Below are 23,699 nucleotides of genomic sequence, written 5' to 3' on the forward strand. Positions count from 1 at the left end.
AGGAGGCGATCGCTTGGCAACCTTCACAGACAGATAGGCTTCAGCAGTAATATTGTGCCACTTAGCTTTTAATGGAAGTACTGGTACTAATCACTCCTCAGCAGTAGATGTGCTGTTATTATTTGAAATTATATTAAAATGGAAGTGCAGTTCCTGCCGGGTTACTTTTTGTGATTGGCATGTCAAATGAGCACAGTGAAACGACAGAAAATTACTGCATCAGCTTTTAAATTAGAACTGAAAATTCTTGAGCTTCTTTCCTACCAAAAGTCAGGAATTAATAGATATCTAATCATTATCAGTACTTGTCTGCTTCGCTCCTTTGCCGTATGTTGAAGTAACACCAGCGTGTTTGCAGCGATGTCTACGTGGTGACTGTCAGAATGTCACAAGCATCCCGGGGAACAGGACCAGCTCCCACCCCTGTCCCTCTCAGGGTACCTTGTGCACTTTGGAAGTGGTATTGGTGCTCTGTCATAAAAGCTAGCAGTGGCTTTTATTTGGATTTTTCCAAGCTTATAGATTTTTTGGGGATCAGAAATTATCAGAAATTATAGCTTGCTTGCTTTGTCAAGAAATGTGGTAATATACTCCTTTTATATAAAAGTATCATCAAGGTCAGGAGTTTGGTAAATAATTACAGACGTAGGTGTAACTTCAGCTATAAGCTCTGGGTCTCTCTTTGGCAGCTGTGTGTAGCTCCTAGAAGACATGCCAGCCCTTTGAACCCTTGGATCTGCCTCATGAGATCTCTTTTGTTGGGTAAGAAATTCTTTCTCTGTCTTGTTTTTGGGAAGGCCAGGGAAAAATACACCAGTGTAAATAGGGTGTAAATGAGAGTATATTTCTGGGAGGAAAGGTGGAGACAAGATGTAAACTTAAGTAATCAAATTTCATGCTTGAGGCTACAAGCTGGCATCCATGGTGCAGAAAAAAGTCTTTTGTTAGTTATACGGTGAAAACTTTTTTTTTTTTTTCTCTGTGGAAGCATTAGAAGTTAGGCAGTTGCCAGAGGCTGCAATTCAGGGCTAAATGCTGTGGTGAGCTGATCTTCTCTGGCAATTCCAACGTGCCTCCTGCAGTTGGGAGAATTTACAAATAAGACAGATTAGAGCTGCTGGAGACTAACCATGTAAAGCTGCAAGAGTAATTTAAGCAACAGCTCTCCCTTCCCCATCCCCCCTCCCAAGCACGGAGCGTGTAAAGGTTTGTTTAATTCTGTATTACTTGGATTTAACTATGCTGTTGCATTTCCAGTTTCCTTTATATTTGAGGGCTAACTGAATAGATTTTAAGACATCTGTAGAAGGAACAAAGAATTTACCTCCTATTTGTAAAATAAAAACTGAGGGGAGTTTATGGCACACCGGGCTCTAATTATCATTAAATAATGAGGATGCCAATAAAACACTTCTCATTTCCACTCCCACAAGCATACAGTTGTGTGATTAATCATTGCCCCTTATTGAAGATATAGCACTTCTCTTCCTGAGGTCCTTCATTGTGAGCCCGGGTTCCTGCCGGGGGGGGATCCATGCTACCACAGAGGCTGCGTGGCCTCTGTGCTTCCGTGCAAGAGCTCTGGAGGCAAAGCCTGTGCCTGCTCCATGAAGCGTGCCCTGGCCTCTGCAATGGTCCCTGCTGGGCCAGCACAGGAGGTGGTACAAGGAGTGCTTCACTACCCTGGGAGCTTTAGTTACAGGTCAGCCTTCAGAGCCCACACCTATTTTGCTGACAGCCTGTGGTCACGATTCTAGCTTGAAGGAAGTGGAGAGCAGGTTTTCAGCAAGGCAAGTAGCAACAGGTTTTATGCGTAAAAGATATTTGCTCTGCATTAAAAAAAAAAAAAAAAAAAAAGAAAATATTTGACCACTTTCTTGTCCTGTTAGTCTGGCCTTATAGACTAGTGAAAGATGTGATCTAGAACTAAGCAAGCTCCTGACAGTTAAATTTGAATACTTCAACCATGTCTTGAAGACCTGCCTCTAGCTGGTAGCAAATGAAGAGTGCATTGCTTTATGCACAGGATGGGTGTATTTTTATACGTTACTGTTCAAAGTGGAGTCCAGGTTTGACCAAAAATGACTGACATTACCAAAGTTAATATTATTGACCTGTGCATGCCATTAGTGGCTTGTTTTTAGGCTATTTTAAACAACCCTTGTGATGTAGCTCTTTAAAACATGGTTTCATCTGTCCACAGCCTGCATGGAGCAGGTACAAAAACTCCCAGAGCAGCTTTCGGGCAGGTCTCAGACCCTGTCACTGATGTTCAGCCTTTTGCTGTGTCTTAGAGCCACCAAGCACTCAGTATTTGAGATGCTGTCACTGCTGTGCCATCCATGTGTGTCCCAGGTGCTGCTGTTTTCCTGCAGGGAAAACTACTTACTACTACTACTAAGAGCTGCTTCTTCCACTTCCTTCTCTTGCAAAGCTTTTTTCAGTAGTGACAAGCAGTTGCCCGACAGCCTCATAAACCCGGGGGTCCCTGAAAATAGAGCAAAGTGGGGCTGACACTGCACTGGGCTGGAGGGATTCTCTCACTGTGGCTGGTATCAGCTGTGTCAGGCTTGTCACAGGCTCCAACCACTCTGCTCAGCCCAAGTTCCCAAACAAATTGTAATGCTATGTGAGTTACACAGCTTTATGTGCGACAGATGAAATAAGCAGGACTTACCAGGTGGCTTTCAGTTATTTTCTTAGACTAGTTGTTTTCTTTTCAGTCTTTTCTCTCCTTTGATTGATTCATATAGTTTGTAGAAGGGAAAGATAAGGCACATGATTCTTATGCCCTCCTAAGACCTCCATTTGCTAAGTGAAGCAATAAACCAGCATGTATAAAAATTCACATCGCTTCCTTAGCAAGGCTGTCCTGCAACCACCTCTTCACAGACCTCTTGTACCCAGGGCTGAATTGGTCATTGGAAGGATGTGTGGTGGTACCTGCCAGGGCTTTTAGGTGGAGCATTCAGCAGATACCCTGGACTGCTGCTGGTAGGAGGCAGCTGAGAGCAGTCTGTCTGAGTGGCCGTCCTCCCAGGCTGTTTTATGTTAAAGGTGGGAATGGTACCTCTCAGAAACACAATACAGACCTCTCTGCTTGGCTCCATATTAACCTGCACTATAAGACATAAGCCTGCATTATAACATCGTCTTACAGCTTCTGAGCATGGTATCGCCACCAATAGCTTTTACTTGATGGCTGTAGTAATGGATTTTAGGTCTCTCTCAAACTGCTTACTAACAAAGGCCCTACTTCTTCAGACAATGTGTGTGTCTAGCTTTAAATCCATGAGTAGTCCCCACTGATTCATGCAGATCCAAGCACAATTGTTTTCGTGACTAGGGTCTAAATTTTCCAGTCTGCAGTCCAGTCCACTGATGTGGAAACCCACATCTCTGCAAAAGCAGGTGGCTTTTTGAAGGGGAAAGAGGATCAGCTGGGAAACCAGGCTCTGGCAATGAGGTGGTCGAAGACGTGGTTGCACATGGGCAAAGAAATGCAGCCTACTCTGTTCATAGCTCTGGCTCAAAGTTTAGAGTTTCTTTTGACTCATGCTTTGTAAGTAGGATAGATGACTTCATCCTGACGATGTGACCACCCGGTTGTATCTCTCACGAGTGACTCAGTTCTGTTTCTGCAAGTTCCAGACTCGTCCCTTCTAGAGCAGTGGCATTAAGCCACAGGCTTTGATTGCCTAACAAATTTGGACTGGGCTAAGCTAATCATCCAATAATTTATAATAGTTTTATGTCTTACCTTTTCATGTGGATCATATATTGCTCTATTCAAGATGAAAACTAATAAAACATTGATTAAATGTTTTTCCCCAAGCAATTTGCTGTGTTTGCGCCATTTGCTAGAGGGAGAGCTGTCATTAGAGTTTCAGAGATGCTTTTGAGAAATAGATTAGAGATCATTATTGCTGAGCATAACTGTCTACATGGAGGCTATTCATTTTTGATAATAATTACTCTCATGCCAAGGCAAGATCCAAACAGGAGCTGCTAAGTGTATGTAAAACTATACAGACACATTGGAATATCTTGTATACCTCAGGAATTAATGGACTTTTTTAGTTTAGACACTAAAACAAAAAATCACAGGAAGTAATTTACTTTTGGCCAAATTGGTCTGTCTCTAATTTCTTTGGTTAATTTTCACTGTGGTAAAAAGAGGTGATTCATCTGAAATGCAAGCAATAAACTATTCCCCTCGTGCACCTTTTTTGATTAATTTTAATCTCATTTAAAAACTTTTTCTCATTAATTGTTCTTTAAAATGCAGTCTCAAAGTAGAGGATTGAAGTGTTTAATAAATGTCTGCAGAAAATATTTTGCCATTCCTGATAGGAAACACTTGATTTCAAGTCAGTAAAACAACAGAACTTGGTTCATCACTTTTCTACCCAGGTGCTTTGGTAAAATATTTTCTGTGCACTGGTTAGAAATGACAGTCAACGCTTCATCCTCCTCTTGCCTTTTCACAGCATAACTTTCAATGGTGGGTTCGTGCATAAAGAAGTTTCTCTCTCCTCTCCAAATCACTGCAGAACAGATTCAGGCATCATTTCTTGTTCAGGTTTTAAGATGGTCTTTAACTGGGGAAAACCTTTCAATTGGTGATGACAAACTTGTAAGACTCTTCAGCTGCTATCTAAACAGAGCATTTTTGTGTTCACTGTCACCTCAAGGCCTTGTGCAGGATAATGTTGACAGACAAGATTTTTTCCAGCCATACATTCCTCAGATCTGAATATTGACTGTGGGCATAGTGGTCCTCACTGTAATTTTTCCAGCTGCCTTAAATCATCTGCGTGTGATCCAAAGCTTCTTGCAATCTATGAAAGAGCTTGGAAGGGTTTAGGTCTGACCCTGTTACGTTAGCGTTATCTCATTAAGAAAGAGCATAGGAGAGGGTGGGAAAGGAAGCGAGAGGACGTGGTCCCTCCACGTTTGGGCTGGTAAGGCTTTGCCTGCTGGGGGTGACTGATCCAGGCCTGCCATCTGCTGATGCACAGCCGCACTACACAAAGACACCCGGCTGCAGCTTGTGGGCTGCTCTCAGCAAGAAGCAGCTGCCTGCCCAGGGGTGCCTGCTCCCCGGTGGCTGCGGGGCTGGCTGCATGGTGGCACTGCCCTGCGCCGGGGAGCCTATGGCTCCTGTGCCCTGCCGGCTGCCTTTTGGGCTTGACCTAGAAAGCTCTGTGTGTGTGTCTGTGTGTGTGTGTACTGGGAAGCGCTACGGGACTTTGTCCCTTCTTTGTGCTGGATCCAGAGCAGGGCATGTGGCAGGAGGTAGACAGACTGAAAAAGCCCCTGGGTTCCTGCACGTCATTTACCTTCACGGTATTCATCGTAAAGTGTCACAATACAAGTCTATCTCTGCCAGCTGATCAGAAAAGGAAGTGTCAGAGATGGCGGTCCCTGCTGTCACTTGAGTGCTGCTCCATCTCCTGCTGCAGGACCTAGGGCTGAACTAGTGCTGCCTTGCCCAAGAGCCAGGAAGTGGTGTTCAAATGGAACCCCTGCCCACAGGTCAGACCCACCGCTGTTGTGGCAACCCAGTACCATCTCCATCACCACCTTCTGCTCAGCCCTGTTCCTTTAAGCCTATAACATAATTAAAGGAACTCCATGCCCTGAAGGGGACAGAAATTCTCATTTTCCCTGCTAAAAGGTGCCAATCCCCCTGGCAGTCAGCCTGCCTGAAAATTCCCAAGCAAGAACACACTCTCCCATGTTGCTTGCAGCTGTCCACAAGGAATCGTTCGCATGGGTTGCTGAATAACCCGCGAGCACTGCAAACGCTCAGATGTTGAAGAATTTGAGCCCATGACCTCAGAATGAACAGCTGTCCATCACCAGTGTCCTTGTGCTGTCCTTGCCATCTTATTCAAAAGAGAAATTAAGTATCCAACAGTGTTAGCTGTATAGACTTGCAAAGTTTTTTTTTTCCATACTGAAAACCAGCTTTAATATTTGTGTGTGTGCTGTTTATAGTGACTAATGCCTGTTCCATTTGCCACAGCAGTACCAGCCCAACCCGCTCCTTTGTTAAGTTCTTCAGGATACCTCAATGAATGTCGCTATAGATAACTGAAGCCTATTCAGATCCTATTGTAAATGTTGAAATGTCACATGCTTTCTTTTTTTTTTAACATCGTTACATCATTTATTCTTCCATCTATTATTTGTTTTTTCCTTCTTCCTTGCCATTAATCATCATAATATTTTTAGCACATAGATAACAAGTGGTGCTTTGTAGCTTATAGCTGTGCCACAACAAACTGCTGGCTATTCTCTCATTCCTTTTGTCTTGTGTTCAAAATTACTTTGGTTCTCTGTGTTCTTTAATATTGTATGCATCTTAAAAATTAAAAAGAAAAAAAATACTTCCTGTCTTTTCTTGTTCCTTTTTTTTCTGATTTTAGCAGGAAAACAGAGTCAGTCCTCTCATCATTTTTTTCCTGGTATTTGTAGGCCTTTCATTATGGCTGAGCAAAGGCAGGTCTGTATTTCCCGTGCTGAGAGGTGTCAGCTACAACATGTACGACATCTTCAAAAGCTCTCTGCATCTCAGGAAAGACTTGAAAAAATACACAGGTCAGGACAGCTGTTGAGCTTGAGGAGAGAGCTCTCTGCTTGGCCCATGGCAACCACTTGAAACTATCAGCTCCTTTTTTAACCAAGGCTGGTCACACTCGGGCTCTGAAGTACATTGTGTTGCACCTTACATCCACTGAAAAAATAACATGCTGCTTGATAGGTCCTGACCCCTTTGCCTTCCTGTGAGAAGTGATTAGGCTGTGCAGTGAAGTGCTCATGTATGTCCTTTGGGAAGCATTCGTGAAAAGGCAGCTTGCCAAGTCCTCCAGCGGGCAAGTAAGGATTCATCTTGCCTTAGCCATGCCAGCCTAGCTTGTGGGTACGTCCTGGCCACGTTCAGGTGTATCCTCAGCCTTGTGCTGGGAGTACAGTAGTGAAGACTTCAATCTTGCTCCTTCCAAGGTGCCAAGAGGGCCAAGAAGACAGTCCAAGTGAGCCTTTGCACCTGGAGGCAAGTAGTCCAGCAATGTAGTTGGTGACAGACTAATCGGATCAGTGTGCCTTTATCAAGGAGGGTGGAAGACACACCTATTTATTCCTGTTATAAACCAGGGAGGATCAAGAAGGATGTGGAGGGTGGGTGATTGTGGGAGATCAGCATTTGATTCCTTGCTCATGAGTATCTTCCAAGTATGAGCCTAAGTTGCTTAGGCCCAAATGATCAATGGGAACTGGATGGAACAGGGTCCTTTTAGGATCTCTGCTTAAGGCACCATAACTTCATCCTCTAAACATAAACTGAGAACAGTAGCACGTTATTACTGAATAGATTATTTGTGATCCACATGCCAAAAAAAGTCAGGGCAACTTGGGCTTCATTTAGATGAGGGCCGTGTGAGAGTCCTGGCAATCACTGTGACATCAGTGACTTCTCTGAGTACATGTCATTGCTTTCTCTGTTGCATTTAGCATAATGCCCTGTTAGGCTTATTTCTTGGTGTTATGTTATTCCATCTGTTTATTTTTCTACTTTCAGGTTACACCTTCTAGCTGAACAGTGAAAAATTCATGTTTGTGAGTGTACTTTATGTATATGTGTGACGGGAATGTCGTTTGAGTTTACCTGGTTTTAGTGAGTCTCATGATCTGCTTCATGTTCATTTACCTGGGGATTTTATAGCGAGTATTTTTACTGTATCTAACACAAAGGTGTTAGAGCTCTTGCGGGGGTGTAAGGGAAGGGAATCGGTGCAACAGAAATCAAAACTCTAGAGGAAACATGCCACTAACTTGCAAGTATGTCAGAAGTGGTTGTTCTTCTCACTTACTATCATCCAGCTGAGAAGTGACTATCAAAAATAAGATCATGCTTCACGTGATCAGACTGGGTTTCTTCAAGGCAGAAGCCTCTGTGACACTTGGATTTTCGAGAAGAGGGCATTTACAGCTGGGCAGAAAGGATTCCCTGTCATTTTTCTTCTTAGGTTTTCTTCTGTGCAACATTTTGTGGTGTATGTATTTGTGTTAAAATATTATTTGCCATACCAGTTTGATCTTTGATGTAGTTAATCCTGCAATGAACTCTTGTTGAATTTGTGTTGCTGTTTGTGTCTGTGGCAACAAAGTATAAAATAATGAACTCGGGACTGTGACCTTACTGCAAAATCAAGTGGGAGAAAAGCTAAATTGTGGAAGGGGACAGTTTTAACCAGACATAAATCTTCAACAGTATTAGCAGAAGAATTGAACAGTATAGGTCAAGTAAATTGATTTTTGTATAAATATTCTCTTTTTCAAATTTGTGATGACAGGAAAATCTTTCTACATTTGACCTCTCTTCCAGTGCAGTTATTTTTGTGAGAAGTACCAGACACTCAAGCAAGGAAAACAATGCTCTGTATTTAATGACAAAAACATGAATTGAGGCCTCCCAGTTTCCCACATTACTCTCGAGCTCTTCAGCCTTGACCTGGGTAAATACTTCTCTGGGACAAGTGCTAAGACATTTTAATCTCCATAACTAGACCATACTTGCTCTCTACTAATACTAACATTTTCTGCAGTGCTTTCAAGAGTGATAAAAACAATGATTTTTGCTAGATAGTGAACTACTGCATCAAACATTTGGTTAGATACAAGCTAGCAAGAAATTAAAACTGCTGCCTGCCTAAACTGTTTCCACACTATGAAGCTGGCACTGCAAAAGTCCATGTTCAAAACATAACCCTGTGGTATGGCAGAGGCTTTGGTGTATCTGTGCAAGGAATTCTAGCAATAAGGGTGCCTACAGGATAACGGTAATTAAGCTAAGCCCAATCCAGTGCCCATAGCTGTCAACCAGTGGCAGCAGAATATGCTGAGTGCATTTTGGCTGTTGGTGTTTTACTGTTAGGGGAACAATAAATGTTGATTTTCCTGATCTATGCCAATTAGGCAGTTGCAAAAGGAAGGAGTTGGTTGAAATCTATAAATCTGCTGGTGAGCTGAACAGGTAGCTCATAGCTTCTGCAATAAAATACTGCTTCCTCTATAAGGAATAAAACTTTGGTGCTTTGGAATGATGAATTCAGCTGTCTTGCTGGTGGAAAAGATTAAGCAAAAGGGAAGGAGTTTAAGAACCCTGAGTCAGGAGATTTGGAAGTCTTAGTGTCTGATCTCTTTCTGTGCAGCATTAAGGCCTCCTATTTACTTTTTACTTACATAAAATTTAGCATCTCCATCTTACTGATAAAGTTATTAACCTGGAAATGGGAATAGATCGGAACCGTGTACTTCGCACTCCTGCAGCCCAGAAAGGGTCAATAACTCTTCCATCTGTGGGTAAGGCACCAAATACCTGCTATAAGATATTAAGACCTGAGCAGAAGTGAAGGCACTGGAGCAGATAAGAATTGCCTTGAATAGCTCTGCACAAATATATTGGAAAAACTGTATAAGGGAACAAAATCGAATGCATGTGCACTAGCGCATGTTTGGAATACATAATGGTCAGAGACATCCCTAAGGAGCCAAAATAGCCAGGGGAAGTGACAGGCATTCAGGAAGTGCAAATCTCTGCTGCCTTATACTTGAGCCTGGGAGGGAGAGTGGGCCTGGACTACCCAAATGCCTCCTTTGCGTGAGATGGGAAGGAATGCTGTGCTGATCTACTCCCTGTGTCCGATATGTACCAGCTAAGTGCAGTTTTCCGTTACAGAGCACCAGCTTTGGCAGTAGTTTATGGCTTTGTCAACATTACAATACATGTAGGCTTTGAGGGAGGAGTGAAGGTAGGTAGTGAGTCACCTTGAAGAGTAGCCCGAGAAGGTACTTCACACTGGCACAGGAGAGAATAGGGTTTAGAATGAAGTAAGCAAAGCCCATTTCATGTTGGCATAATCAGGAGGGTAGAAGGGACATGGAGACAAGCATGGGAATAACAGTTGTGGAAAGTGTTGAAAATGGAGACCAGAAACTTGAAATTGCTGCAGAAGCAGTGATATTCAGGAGCAGTCATGCTGCACAGTCAGGCTCAGCAGTAGTTTTGATTGTGGAGGTAACAGACACATGCGGTACACACCCAGGGCTGTCTTGGTAGCAGCTGTAGGCTGCAATGAGAATGGCAGGGGGTGCTGAAGCCAGAGGGCTTAAGCCACAACTGTTTGAGGGCAGAGTACAGTCTGTGAGTTGAGTTCATACAGAGCTGCAGTTCAAGTATTCATTATTGTCAGCTGTTCATTAATCTCCCATGTGTATCTAAGTGTATTTGGAGAAACTGACTTCTGAGGAAAGCTGGAATTTTGACCTCTTAGCATTAATGTATTCTTGTTATGTTTTGTTTTGCTTTGCTTTTAATGAGCCACAGACGAGGTCTTCTCCCTGTGACATATGTCTGATACTGTGCAAACTAGGACATTCCCCATTTTGTTTCATAAAAATTTCTATGCTGGGCTCATAGAATATCCTTTTGTATACCCGTGGTCATCTGTCAAGCCTAATTTTTAAGTATCAGCAACCAGGGTTTCCAGAAAGGGAATTGGATCCTTGCCACCTTGGCCTACCAAAAGTCCTATCAAGCAAATATTGTGAGCCCTTGCTTGATATTCATTCTCTCTCCACTGCTGTGGAGTTTATTGCTAGTCTACTTTTATGTTTTCTCCTAAGAGTTCAAGTCCTCTCCTCTCTTGAGACTATATTTTCTTTTCTGCTGGGTCAGTCCTGTTTTCCACCAGTGTCTTCCATCTGGCAGGTTAAAAAGTTAGGCGGTCGTATGTTTCCATTTGTTTTCCACAGCCCCCAGAACAGGGTGCAAGCTGCCAGTCTCCAAGAGGTGCAGAAACAGATTCTCCATCAGGATTTAGCTCAGCTCTGTTCTCCTGTTTGTACTTGAAGAATGCTCTCCCTCGCTCTAAGAGTTACTGAGAAAAAGGTGTTTCAGATTAGCTTTACTTTTTCCCTTAGGAATGGACACATGTTACTTTGATAAGTATATACATTTTGTTTGTTTTTCTGTTTTCTGTTCTGTTTCTCAGATTCATTTAATGAGGAATGATGTTTATGGTGCCAGTTCCTAGTTAGGTTATCAGCTTTTGGGTTTGTATAATTGCTTATTATATTCACTTTGATGGGTATAGAGGTATCATTTCCATGTCCTGTAGAGTTTATTCCACTTTAAACTGAAGAGTTTTTCTATCTGATGTTATGCCAGGCAAGTACTTTCCTTCCCTCAACATAATAAAGACTGTCCAGTTAACTTCTACAAATTTCTTTGGTGCTTTTGGTGTGCCTTGAAAGTAGTATTAACTTTTGATAGACCTCGGAAAAGAATGTAGGCTGTTTCACCTACAATCTCTAATAACTTTTTTACAGTCTTTAAGTATTTTACAAGTATTCTTTGAAGCTCGAGTCAGTACATTTTCAGCATGATTCTGGAAAACACTGATGAATGCATCTTTTTTGATGGTAGGATCTTTTACATGTGCACTCCTTCTCTGAGTTGCTTTTCACTGTGATTTTCAGTGTGTTCATCAGGTGGCATCACCCAGTCACTTGAAGCTTTCTGGTAACTTGGGTTTGTACCTGCAGTCTTAAAATTGTCTTTATAATCTAGACTCCAGGAGGTCTTTTTTAGGCCTATAGAAGTGGAGAGACCATTGTAAATGCTATTTGGCGTTGAGATTTTTTGGGAGGGAGTTACCCTGTTAGCCCATTAACACACTGTATTTGTCTCATCGTTTCCCATAATTACTAATAAACAAGATTATTTGTGAAACTTCCACTGAAGCCTATTAGAATAGTTCCGGCAGAGACAGTATTCACATTGTGTCAGTTCTGCTTCACAAAATCTTCAGGGCAGCTAAACTCATTATGTGCTAGACTTGAGCTTTCTTGTTGCCTGGCAGTTATTTAATCATTTCAAAATGAACACTTTACATAGGTGTTTTTAAACAGATAAATCTTTCTCTTGAAGAATATTGTTCCCATTGTGCTCAGCTGATCACATAGAACACATGGAAATTATTTTCTTTGTGCACAGAGGGTCTGATTTTCACGTGATGTATCCAGATTTTACCCTAATATGACTCCACTGACATCAGTAGAATTGTTCCTGTTGTACACTGGCATAAATTACATGTTTTCTCCTTAAAAACAAAATGCCCCACTGGTTTTCAGGTTACCCAAGAAGTTACAAGATGCGACTCAACAATCACACAGAAGCCTGCAGTCCTGCATGCAAGGGCTTGAAAACATCTGGAGCTTTCAAGATGTCCCAACATGTGTCCTTGCACAGTGTCATTTGCAGGATGTTACTTGGTAGAGGACACCATTGTCAGCTTCTCGGTGGAATTCAGCTGCTCTCACTGCAGTTCTGCTGTGAGTGGAGGCCTGCCTGAAACTTTGCCTATAAACAAGGAATATATCCATTTCAGTTAATGGAGCTAACTGCAGAATGACCTAATGGATCAGGCCACCTGAATAAATGCTACAGTTGTGAAGTCTTCACAGATTTAATTCTACAAAGCCCTTACACACTGAATATTAAAGTTGGGTAGATGAAGAGAAGCTGAATTATAAGACAAAATGAAAATCAGCAAACTTTGGCTGCTGATTATCTGAGAGTAGACTTAGTAAGATTTTTTTTTTTTTTTTAAATTGTTTATTGTGGCAGCGTAGTGAAAGAGCATTTAATTCCTAGAGAACAGTACTGGTCATGGATTGATCGTTTCTTTCTTTGAGACCTCTCAGCCAAGTTGCTCAATGACTGTAATCCAGGTTTGCTAAACTGTTACAGAAATGATAAAAAGTATAATACACGGCATTGCTCTGAGTAGTGCTATTTTGGGAGTCACTCGGAGATGAAGCATGATCTGTCTGTTGGTCAGTTCTGATGATGAGGATTGGAAGGAGGCAGGGGGGACTTGCCGGCTGCCGGTCTCATGTGGAGCAGTTTAGGGACAGCTGAGTCAAAGGAGAATCCTGCGCTGGCTGGCTCTTTCTCCTGGAGAATTATGTTCAAGCATCAACAACACTCCAGGAAAATGCTGTTTGCTCTGTTTCATTGAAGTTACTTATTGAGTGACAAGGAACTATGATAGCCAGGCAGGGGAAGTGCAGTTGCCATGCATTCTGCTTGTTCTTTCCGTTTTGCAAAGAAGTGGGCAGAGGGGTTAATCAAATCAAAGCTGATAAACTTGATTAATTATTTCAAATTCTGCAGCCATGTAGGTTTTTTTGTCACTGCCCTTACTGGTTGGTGCACACTTCTGTGTTCCTTGAATTGGGAGAAAATCATTCCTTGCAGAGCCCTGTAGGTCAGTGTCACATGTGCCCAGGGCTGCATCTAAAAACTACAAGGGAAATGTCCAAAAGTTATTGATTTGGAGACACAAAAGACTGGCGTAGATCAGCAGTGGATTCACATAATTGAATTTCAGGCAAACTATTCCAGCCCAAGGGTCAAATTATGAATAAATATAAGACAAAACACACCATCTGGTGAACCATGCCTAATGTAACTGAATTAATTGTTCAGTGGATCTCAAGGCCAGTTAAATAGCTTATCCATAGTTCTCATTGCTTCTCACTAAATGACACATTCAAAGCTCTTCCCTTCCTTCTCCCTCTCTAACCCTTTAACCTCTGAGTCATTTAGTGGTGGTGGGTGGTGTCTGCTCTGACAGCGTGTTGAGTGTATTGCTGAAATAAACAGGCTACTTCAGAATTTTTTTAGCAAATGAGAGCCTGCAGTCGATGACTGACTTTCAAACATATGGGCCTTAAAAGACGTAATTTTAATTCATTGTAGTTATTATTTGCATAGTGCTATCTACTTCTGGGTGGTTTTACAGGCAACATATATCTCTAGGATTGTTTCCTGTTTAAGAAATGATGCATAAAGATGAAAAAAGCAGAGCTGGATGCGAAATGATCAGTGTAAAGTCTAGCTTTGTCTCAACAGTGTTATGATTTTGTTGGTTATAAAATTAGCGGCTTGCTTTCTTTAGACTTCTCTGGCTTTAGCAGGATGCTGGACAGCTGTTGATTTTTAGAAGGCTGACAGAACATATTTTTTAGGTGGTCCAATCTCCATTTTTTTTAATGTGTTTTTCAGTTGGGGGGAGAGGGGTTGTTTTACAGAATAGTTTATACATTTGTATACAAAATAGGACAGTCACATTTTTGTAATGCAAAAGAAATGAATGGTTAAATGTGACTTTTAGAACCAGTAGAGTCTCAGTCACAAAGAATTTGAGTTTGTCAGTGTATCTCAGAAAGGTGTTTCTGTTTTAGCCCCTGTTGATCATAGTGGAATTATTCAACCAGTGCCAACAAAAAAGATGAAAAAATGCATGGCAGATTAAAAAATATTTCTGGTTTGAAATTGTTGCCTTGGTGATGTGTAGTTCGTAATTATATTTTTTAAAAGCGTGGTTAACAAATTAGAAACATCTCAGCAGATAGATCTTTAATTTTGAAGCCAGTGCATTTTAGTCTTATGTTATGTATATGGCAACTCTCAAGGTTGTATGAAAAATTATTTCATCAAAAGCTATTTATGTCCCATAGAGATGGCCATTATGGATTCCTCTGAACTGAATGCGAGGCTCAAATTTTCAGATTAGCCTTGTGATGTTAGATGCCCCATTTCTCCCACAATTAAGTAAGAATTTTGATGCCTCTTATGCAGCTATGTTTGGCCAAATACTCAAGTGCAGAAAAGAGAACTAAAATTAAGAGAGTTGCATTCAGCTGAAGGTACCTGGGTTCCAGGTAGCCTGGATTTCCAATATAGATAATTCCGAAATGCTCAATGCACATTGCAGAGCATCCAAAGTACAGTGCAGTATCTTGCTCTGTAATCCCTCTGGTGGGTGCACGTGCTGGAGTTGGCTTCGTTCAGGAAGAGGACAGGCCATTAGCCAGCGGATCAAAGCACCGGGGTGCTTAGCAGCTGCTAGTGGCACAACTCAGGGTAAGAGCACCCCAGGGAATATGGAGTAATGGAAATAGTCTCCCAGCTGGAACTTGATCAATAATACTTGGGAAAGCTGCCTACAAGAGCTTTATCAGACACTTGTATCCAGACTGGTATCGACTCCTGCAGGGAGGAAGGAAGGGAGTGGTGTGAAAACAGTACCCTGTTCTTGGGCTTTTGTGGCTAAGTATCACTGCTAGTTAGATCCATCCCTAATGCAGATCCTGCAGTTGTTGCCTGGAATTTGAAGTTCTTTCTATTTTACATGTTGCTTTTAAAGTAATGAACAATCTAAAATGACATATTTGTCTTTGAGGGAATCCTGTACCTTGATCCCTTTTCATATTAGGAGTTAAAAAGAACACATTTCAGAATAATATCTGGCTTTATTTTAAAATAAGTGTTTTGAGTCAAATATCTTAATTTGTCTATATTTATATAGAAAATAAAAGTGTGTTCAGTTGAAATGCAATCCCACGTGTAAATAGCATTTTACTTTTTACCTTTTTTTAAACCTGCAATGAGCGGTATTAACTAAGATCTAAAATAATTTATACTGTTCTTCTGAAATACTGTAAAGCTGGGTTTGAGGGTTGGGGTTTTTTTATAATTTGGTTTTGTTTGTTTTTGTAAAGTATCATATCTTTGCCCAAACAATCAGTGGAATAATATCGGCATGAGGCTTGAGGTCTGCATGAAGATTCTGCCTGCATGCGCTGTTCCTTGGGCTCCAACGTAACAGTTACTTTCAGGATTGCTCCAGTGACAATATTTTAATACAACTTTCCTGGCCATTCCTAAAATTTCTGGGTTTAGTATGAATAAAGTACTAGAGCTGAAACCAGAGTTAACAATTCTGTACTGCAATATTTCAGTTAAATTGCAGGTTATTAAATAAAGCAAACCAATTTCTGATCTTACTTAATGTACATTTCCAGTAATTCAGGATCTGATGTCAACAAAAAAAATGTTTTAGATAGTGCAAAGAAGTGAAGTAATTGGATTATCTTTCAGGAAATGTATAGTGTTTATTTCAAAGTATTTTAGCATAATACAGAGCTAGTAGAAGGATTTGCAGTTTACAGAGTAGTTGTTTGAATCAGATGGTCATAATGTCTTTTTCTAGTACAGTTGGTTCTTGGCTACGATGGACTGGAGGAATTTCTCTTTTCTTACTGGCTGTGCAATTCTCCTTCAGTTCTCTGCCCTGTCTCCGTTTCCTCGAGAGGTGTAGCCCACCTTGAACTCACCATTTTTTAGTTCATCTGAATCTTCCTGGGCTTAGGTTTGTTTTAGAAGTGGTCTCTTGGTAAGAACACACAGGACAAGCAGAGCTTATGGGTTATTATGGGGAAACCCAAGAGCTGCTTTTCTTGTGCTCTGCAAGTCTTTTGCCTCTCTTTATATCAGCTTTTTACACTGTTCATTTGGCAGATCACATTTCTCCACTGCCAAAGGTCTGTAGTTGGTTTTCTGGGTATTACCAGTCATGCAGCTCATGTTCTGGACCATAACTGGGCCAACTCTTATGTGCTGGAGCCTCACATTAGCAGTTAGATGTAGTTGTTAGTGACTGCCATTCAGAAGCCATGCTAGACCAAGGAGATAAGGAAATGGTGCAGGATTCACACAACTCATGCATGGTTTCTCTGACATCTGAAATTCAGATAATCCACATTATGAATCTAATTACAAGCAATATAGGCAACAGAAATATTTGTGCATAATTTATGCCTGTCTCTAGAGCTTTAAAGAGTGACTCCTTAAATATGTACGGAACTTTAAGGATATGAGTATCCCCTTTGTCTTGGTGGACTCTGAACTGATTCATACCAAATGGTCCTATTTTCCTGATAATGATGTATGTAAAAGAGGGTATGTGTTTAGCAACAGCAATATATATGAGTTGACTGGGATTGACTTTCCACTTTTTGGGTCCCTTTGAGGACTCTGGCATTAATGCTGCTGCTGCTGATATCCCTGGATTGGTCATGTTTATGCAAACTCCATGCAGTGCTGTAGGTTTGTAATACCACTTAGAGGCACTTAATGGACGCTTGTGATTCACAGGGAAAAAAAAAACAATATCGTTTGCCAAAAAAAACCCAATCCAACCAACCCAGAGGGGAAGCAATTTTGTGTTCTTTATCCTGGATTATAATGACATAAGCCTCTAGAGAAATTCCGATAGCTCTAACCAGGGGTTGAATGGAGAGCAGTCAAGAGCAATGAAACTGAAAAGCCTTGTTTTTTTGCTGCTGTTGATGAGTTTCTGATCAGACAAAGCAATGCACACAGAGAATCACCAAGCAGACTGGTGGAGCTGACCCATTAAATTAAATTTCTCCTGTATTGCAACTAGATGATCTCAAGAAACTGTGTCAAGTGTCCCTGTACATGTACAGTGGGTAACCATGTCTTTTCATATGGTGAACAATGATAAGCATTCAGCAAATGGTATGATTTGTGAATAAAGGTAAAGCTAAAGGCAGGTAAGCTGCAGCAGTGTTCCTGTACTGTCCAAATGAATTGATGTGGATTGATATGATCTATACCAGTCTTGACTTCAAAAATAATATTTTAGCTGGGTTCTTCCTGGGGACATCAGTCTGCCTGCTTGTCTGAGTCCTCTTGCAAGATCAGAACCTGACCATTATTTTGCACAAGCCATTGCATCATCAAAGTTTGTAATTCCAGATCAGTTTATACTTGTATGAGTTACGCATCAAGAAAAATTAGCACATTACCTTTAAAAGGCTCAGTGAACAAAAAAATACAAACTCTCTGAAAAAGATGTTTGTCCTCTAGTAGTGAGAAATATGCTTTTTCTCAATTCTTTGTTCTAAACCACTTGTTTTTCTTTTTTTCCTGAGAAGTGAAATTTAATGCATTTTCTGAAAAGGTAGACCGCTCTCAGTTCTTTCTCTTTTTAAACCACACGTTTTGCAGCATGCTTTGCCAGCACTTTGCATAAAATCTGTTGTTCACCTTAAATGAAATTAAGATAGGACAAACATAATTGGAGACCTAAGCCTCCCCCTGCCACATTCTCCTGTCTTTCTACAGTAGAATTAGGGCACTTTTTCTACTTTCAAGTGCTGTCCTCAGCTTCAGCACAAATTGGTTTATAGTGAAGGATTCACTGATAGGAGAACATCTGGGATATTGAAGTATAATAGGTATGATCAAAGTGAAAGATGTAGCAGGATGTTTCTCATGACATTTCAGTCCAAAGGAGCACAGCCAATTGCTACCTGACTTATAAAGATGCCAACATGGCTTAATGAGATCCTCACAGGTATGTGTGTGAGTCTAAGAGAGTTTGGGAGCAGCCTCTTGTCCAGTTTGTAACTGGTTATGCAAACATCTCTGATCCACTGGTGCCAAACTAATGGGAGTGGTTTCATACCACCCTCAAAAGCATGACTCCCCCCAAAAGGCTGCTCTCTATCTCTCTGAGATTTGCAGTGTATTGCAGATGGATTGAACTTAAATCATGCAAGAACAGAACAACTCTGGAGCCAATATGCAGCAGTTTGAATGCTTCCAGGAAGCACTGGATTCAGCGTGCATGTGCTGATGGCTCCATCTCCTCAACTGTGGTAAAATGTTCAGAAGTAGAGAGCAAATGTGCACAATCCTGGAATTTTTCTCATGAGAGTATATGGGTGGAGGCCCAAGCCAATTAGGTTTTGAAAATACACTGTGGTGTATTCCAGAAAAGACTGGCAGTATCTGTTTAGTCAGCAGTCAGTGAGAGAAGATTGCTAAGAGAGAGGTCATTGCAGTGTAAGAACAGCTGCTATTCCTCAAATAAAAGAGAATTCCTGTGTGCGGACCCTGGCTAGTGAGTTCGTAATGCAGATAAGGCACGGTGAGGAGTGCTGGTACAACAGCAGGTGCTGCTTTACAGTGGCTCTAGGCAGTTCAGTGATAAACCACTTGTCCAGCAGGAGAAGTCCAATCTCACACTTTGATTAAGAGTCTTCTCAAAATCAGACTGCCGTTTCATTGGATTTTCAATCTCATGATGTTTAGCTTCCACCTGAAATTCTGTATTTAATCCTTAAATTTCTGTAATTATGGAAGAATGATTTTTTTAGAAGCTGTCAGCTTTGACTGCTGCATGGAAGAATTTGAGAATGTCAGTTATAAAGGTTCAGATATTAAAATATGAATGAAAGGAACCTCTATGTGGTTTATGAAATTGTTGTTGGTTTATGACTTGAATAGTTTGAAGTCATGAATGATACTGCAAGAAACTGTGATTTTTATTCTGGTTTGGTGCATTTAAAAACATAAATATTTATTACAAATTTCTATTCCCATTTACAAAATATTTGCTTTTTGTAAGTCCCCTTTAATTTGATTCCGATGGATACGGTTCCAGTCACTGATGTTTTGTTTTTTTTTTTTTCTATTTTTCAGTTACACCAGCAGAGTTGTTTCCAATGGACTGAAGGCACAAACTAATAATCCAGAACTGAAAGTCAGAGGACTGGACCCACTCATCAGTAATTTAATTGATAAACTTCAGCACTTTAATCAAGTAAGCAATTTTTGGAGAGAAATGCATTTTATCACTGGGTTTGATAGCAGAACTGAAGCTAACAGTACTAGGTGGTACTGCTTCTCATCTTACATTTCCCAGGATTAGACCTGAAATAGCTATGGAGTGGGCCTGGTACTAAGGGCAATTTGAAGATTCTGTTGTGCCAGCTCATTTATGAACTCTAATGAGGCAAAATTATTTCCCTGGAAGTTCCTCTAATTCCTGGCTGCTGTTCCATAGCTGTTGATTATCTGTCCTACAGTCCACAGTCCCAAGAACATGGAGGAACTCCTGAGCCCCACAGTTCACATGAAGCTTGTGACTCGAGTCAGGCTGTGTGAGTGCCTTTAGGAGTCCTGTGATATTCTTGTGTTGGAGGAATATATCCTTGTTTGTGCAGCCTCGTTTTTTTCAGTGGTGTAGACATAAACAGATGAGAAGACAGAATGGGTCTATAAGGGTGGGATAACTGAGCTGTACGGAATGCTGAAGTCAGGACAGAAGGTGCTCCAGGATGAATTAACCTTGTGCCTTTGAAAACATTTCCTTGGCAGGCCTTGTTCTCAAGCCCCTCAGCCCAAAAGGAAAGATAACGTACCAATGAGTTTGTCAGAGGCATGAGGTAGTCTGCCTCTACCAGCTATTTGGGTTCCCTTAGATGCACTTGCAGCCCTGGTGCATCTGCTGTCTCTCAAAGCTGAATGCATTATTCTCTGATATTACTGCTTCAGCACACCTCTTTGGGAGCTCTTAAAGTAATGCCAGTCCAAATGAGATGGAGCTAACAGATTTAACAGAGACTGATTTTCATTTAAAGTAGGCATGTTTTCTTGTCGGCTTGGAGGAATGCTTACAACAGTGTGTTCGGAGTCAGGTGTGTTTGCACATTAGTCTACCCGTAATCTTTCACTATTAAAGAGTGATGGAGCGTGGGGATATAAATAGTTAGTAGAAAATCGCTGTAAGATTAAAGTCCACCTTTGCAGGTGGGGTGTGCAGGAAGAAAAATCACCTGCACAGGTAAAACAGGAGAAGGAATTGCTTAGTCAGGATGTGGGAGGTTATTATGACTGTGGCTGTGACCGGGACCCATGGTTTGATCTCCTTCTTGCTCCTGCAAAAGTGCAACCCTCCTTTGCCTCTCATCAACCACCAGTGGTAAATCCATAATCTAACCAGTAATTAGTGTTTTTGTTAAATCCTGCTTGGCTTTAATGTTCTTCTATTGTTCTGTAGACTGCAGTTGAGGGATTCTTTGTATTGCACTGTTTGATTTAACTTGCCATGGGGGATTACAACAACCAGTCTGATGCAGTACTTAATATTACAGTGAAACAGACATTATGTGGTCAGATTGATGAAAAGGATAATTCATTATTTATCTGACTTTGCATGTTATAAAGTAGAGTGTTAATTTACTTTATAAATATTAGATATATCCATCTGTGTAATAGTCTTCTATAAACACTGACAATAGGAAATAGTTAGAAATAGATTAAATTAAAAGTAGCTGTGTATTGGAAATTCTATTTCTTTGTCTGCTGTAGAAAAATAAAAATCTGAACGGTCTCATAATGAGCTGCATACCAATTTTCTTAAGTTATGTACGCTTAAAAACAGCTTCAAAGAACACTTTTTAGTCAGAAGAATAAAATCCAGTTCCTAGCTCTCCCTGTAAGTTGGAAGTGTTGCTTTCTGTTACTTTTAATTCTGTTCTAGGAGAATATCATCCTTAAGTAAATGTAACTCCCATCAGATTGAGGTGCTTAGCAATAATGGGTTCCAAGGGTGAAGGATTAAACAGAATACTGATTATTGCCCTAAGATGGTTAGTTCTTAAGTGCTTGGAATAATATAAATTCCTTTGATCATAATTTTAGTAAGATTTCTTCAGAGATCAAAGCATCAAAGAAGTTGCTAAATATCTAAGGCTTTCACATACAACATCAAACATGTGTAGCTGTTTTCTGCTTCTTGAATTTTCATTTCGGTTGTGATATTAATATACAAATAAAAACCAACACTGAAAAGCCGATTAAATGAGTTTAAAGTATCATCAATAGTGTGTGTAGACTGTAGAGAGGAAGACTTATACAGAATCCCATTACTCATTTTACAGGCAAATTGATTTTTTTCTTTTTTTTTTTTTTTGAGGCAGTATGTAAGGTGGAATTTATCAGTGATAAAATAAGGTGTTATCTTTGTATATTCTTAAGTGTTTGAGATTTCCCACACCATTTTAAGCAATAGTTGTATATTGCATATGTAGAAGCAATGCTAGAGAGGCAGGAAGCCTGGAGAGCAGAGAACAAAGCAATGCACAGAACGTACATTGTAGGTGATTTGATTTGTCTAGGCCTCAGTAATCTTCTACCACTTAAGCAATATTGCTAAACTACCCAGAAGAAAGCATGTTCTTGGGTAAGAGAAAGATGTGCTGAGATTTTCAAAAGAAATAAAATTTCTGTCTCAACAAAACAAGCTCCAGCCATGCTGCATCTATCCCTCAGAGAGCCTGTTGGCTTTCTCTTTCTCTCTCATTCTGTTTTGCAAAGGTGAGTGTTTTTGAAAATCAGAATAATCTGCTGCTAGATCAGTTTGCTGAGGTTGTGGAGTACTGTCAACTACAGCTATGTTCAAATCAACAGGATTCATTTTTCTAAAAGATGTACCTTAGCTCAGCAATTCTTAATGATTTCTGGAGCAAATCTAATCGCTGCTGTCTTTAATAGATCCTCTTCCACCTCCTGTCTGCCACTGCTGGACCCCAGCTCTTCCTCATCGCTCTGCAACTACTGCTGCAGCCTCTTTCCCCCGTGCTGGCAGTCCCGGGCTATGGAAGCAGCAGCGTGGTGCAGCAGGGTCAGCAGGGCCTGAGATAACATGGGCCTCTGGCGACTGGGGTAGCAATGCAGCACAAGGCTGGGAGGAAGAGTGGCTTGTCACTGGCCATGGAGAAGTAGCAAGCCATTCACTTAAATCCAAAACTGACCATCTTGGGTGTGCAGCAGCCATTTCTTTGTTAGCTCCTTATTACGACTTATCCACAAATGTAAAGAGAGCTTCATTGATCCTAAATCCCATGGACATGAACAAAACTCTTGTCAATGTATTATTGTTCTAGCCAGTGCATCCCAACTCCAGCATATTACAAATAATCTGTATGCAAGTTGTCTTCCATTGCTGCCTGTCATTTAGACTGAAATGCCAATTCATTGGAGATTATAGCAGTTCCTCATTTTTTCATCTGGGACTTAAATCCTCACCACATAGTTGTTGTTTTTTTAAAAAATGATTATGCAAATAGGAGGCTATTTCATAACCACTTTGCAAAGCCAAAAGTAAAGTGAAATTTAGAGAACATTATTCAACAATGACTGTTATTTGCATCCCTGGTATTTGAAGGGTTTATTGTAGCTGCTGATTCACATATCAATAGAATTACCAAGTTACAATTTACATTAACCCTTAGTAATGCAAAAACAGATCAAGTGAAGTCCCAGGTTGATTTTCAAGAAGTAGCAGTTAGAAATAACATCTTTTCCTCCTTTTTTTTTGTAAATAGAGCAGATGTGAATTGCAACTGATAAACATAAAATCCCCCATTGCGCCTTTTTTGACTTCCACTTCTTGCCACATAATCACAGTTAAATATGTTTTAATGTTCTTCTTCAGCATAATGTTTTTCACAGTTTAAACAAAAGCAGTTCTGAGGCCAAGGTTAAAAATCCTGAAGGATCAATTGCATTGAAAAGGAACAAGAATGTTAGGGAAAAGTGAAAAAGCTTTGACTATAACTTTACCAGTCAGGGTTGCGTGGGCATTCTCAAAGGATTATGATATAATAAGTATTATACAAGTTTAACTTTTTTGTCTTTTGTCAGCCTAAATCTCATCTTGACAGATTTTGAGAATCAGTGTGTTTTGCTGTTGTAAGTCAGAGATGAATGCTTAGGGCATGGCTGTAATCCAAGAAGACAGTGCAATATCCTAGCGCTTAAAATGACAGCAATGCCAAAGCAAATCTTGCTGAATCTGGACCCACATATTCTTTTTTTTTTCCTCCACCAAAGTCTCCTGGATCTGCCAGCTGAACCAAGAAATGCAGGTAACTTGAATTCCTTTTAGATTTGTGTAAAAAAG

At 40.7% G+C, this 23,699-nt stretch overlaps 1 protein-coding gene across 1 annotated transcript in view; it reads left to right on the forward strand.

Moving 5' to 3' along the window:
* The window catches only part of LOC104135455 (glypican-5), a 361,472-nt gene that overhangs the window by 190,072 nt on the left and 147,701 nt on the right, over positions 1 to 23,699 (forward strand). The window contains exon 6 of the mRNA XM_009649110.2: positions 19,433 to 19,553. Within this exon, the coding sequence (XP_009647405.1) occupies positions 19,433 to 19,553 (121 nt within the window). The remainder of the gene's footprint in view (positions 1 to 19,432; positions 19,554 to 23,699) is intronic.

This window comes from Egretta garzetta, unplaced genomic scaffold (assembly GCF_000687185.1).
Source record: "Egretta garzetta isolate BGI_Z169 unplaced genomic scaffold, ASM68718v1 scaffold161, whole genome shotgun sequence".
Taxonomy (NCBI): Eukaryota; Metazoa; Chordata; class Aves; order Pelecaniformes; family Ardeidae; genus Egretta; species Egretta garzetta.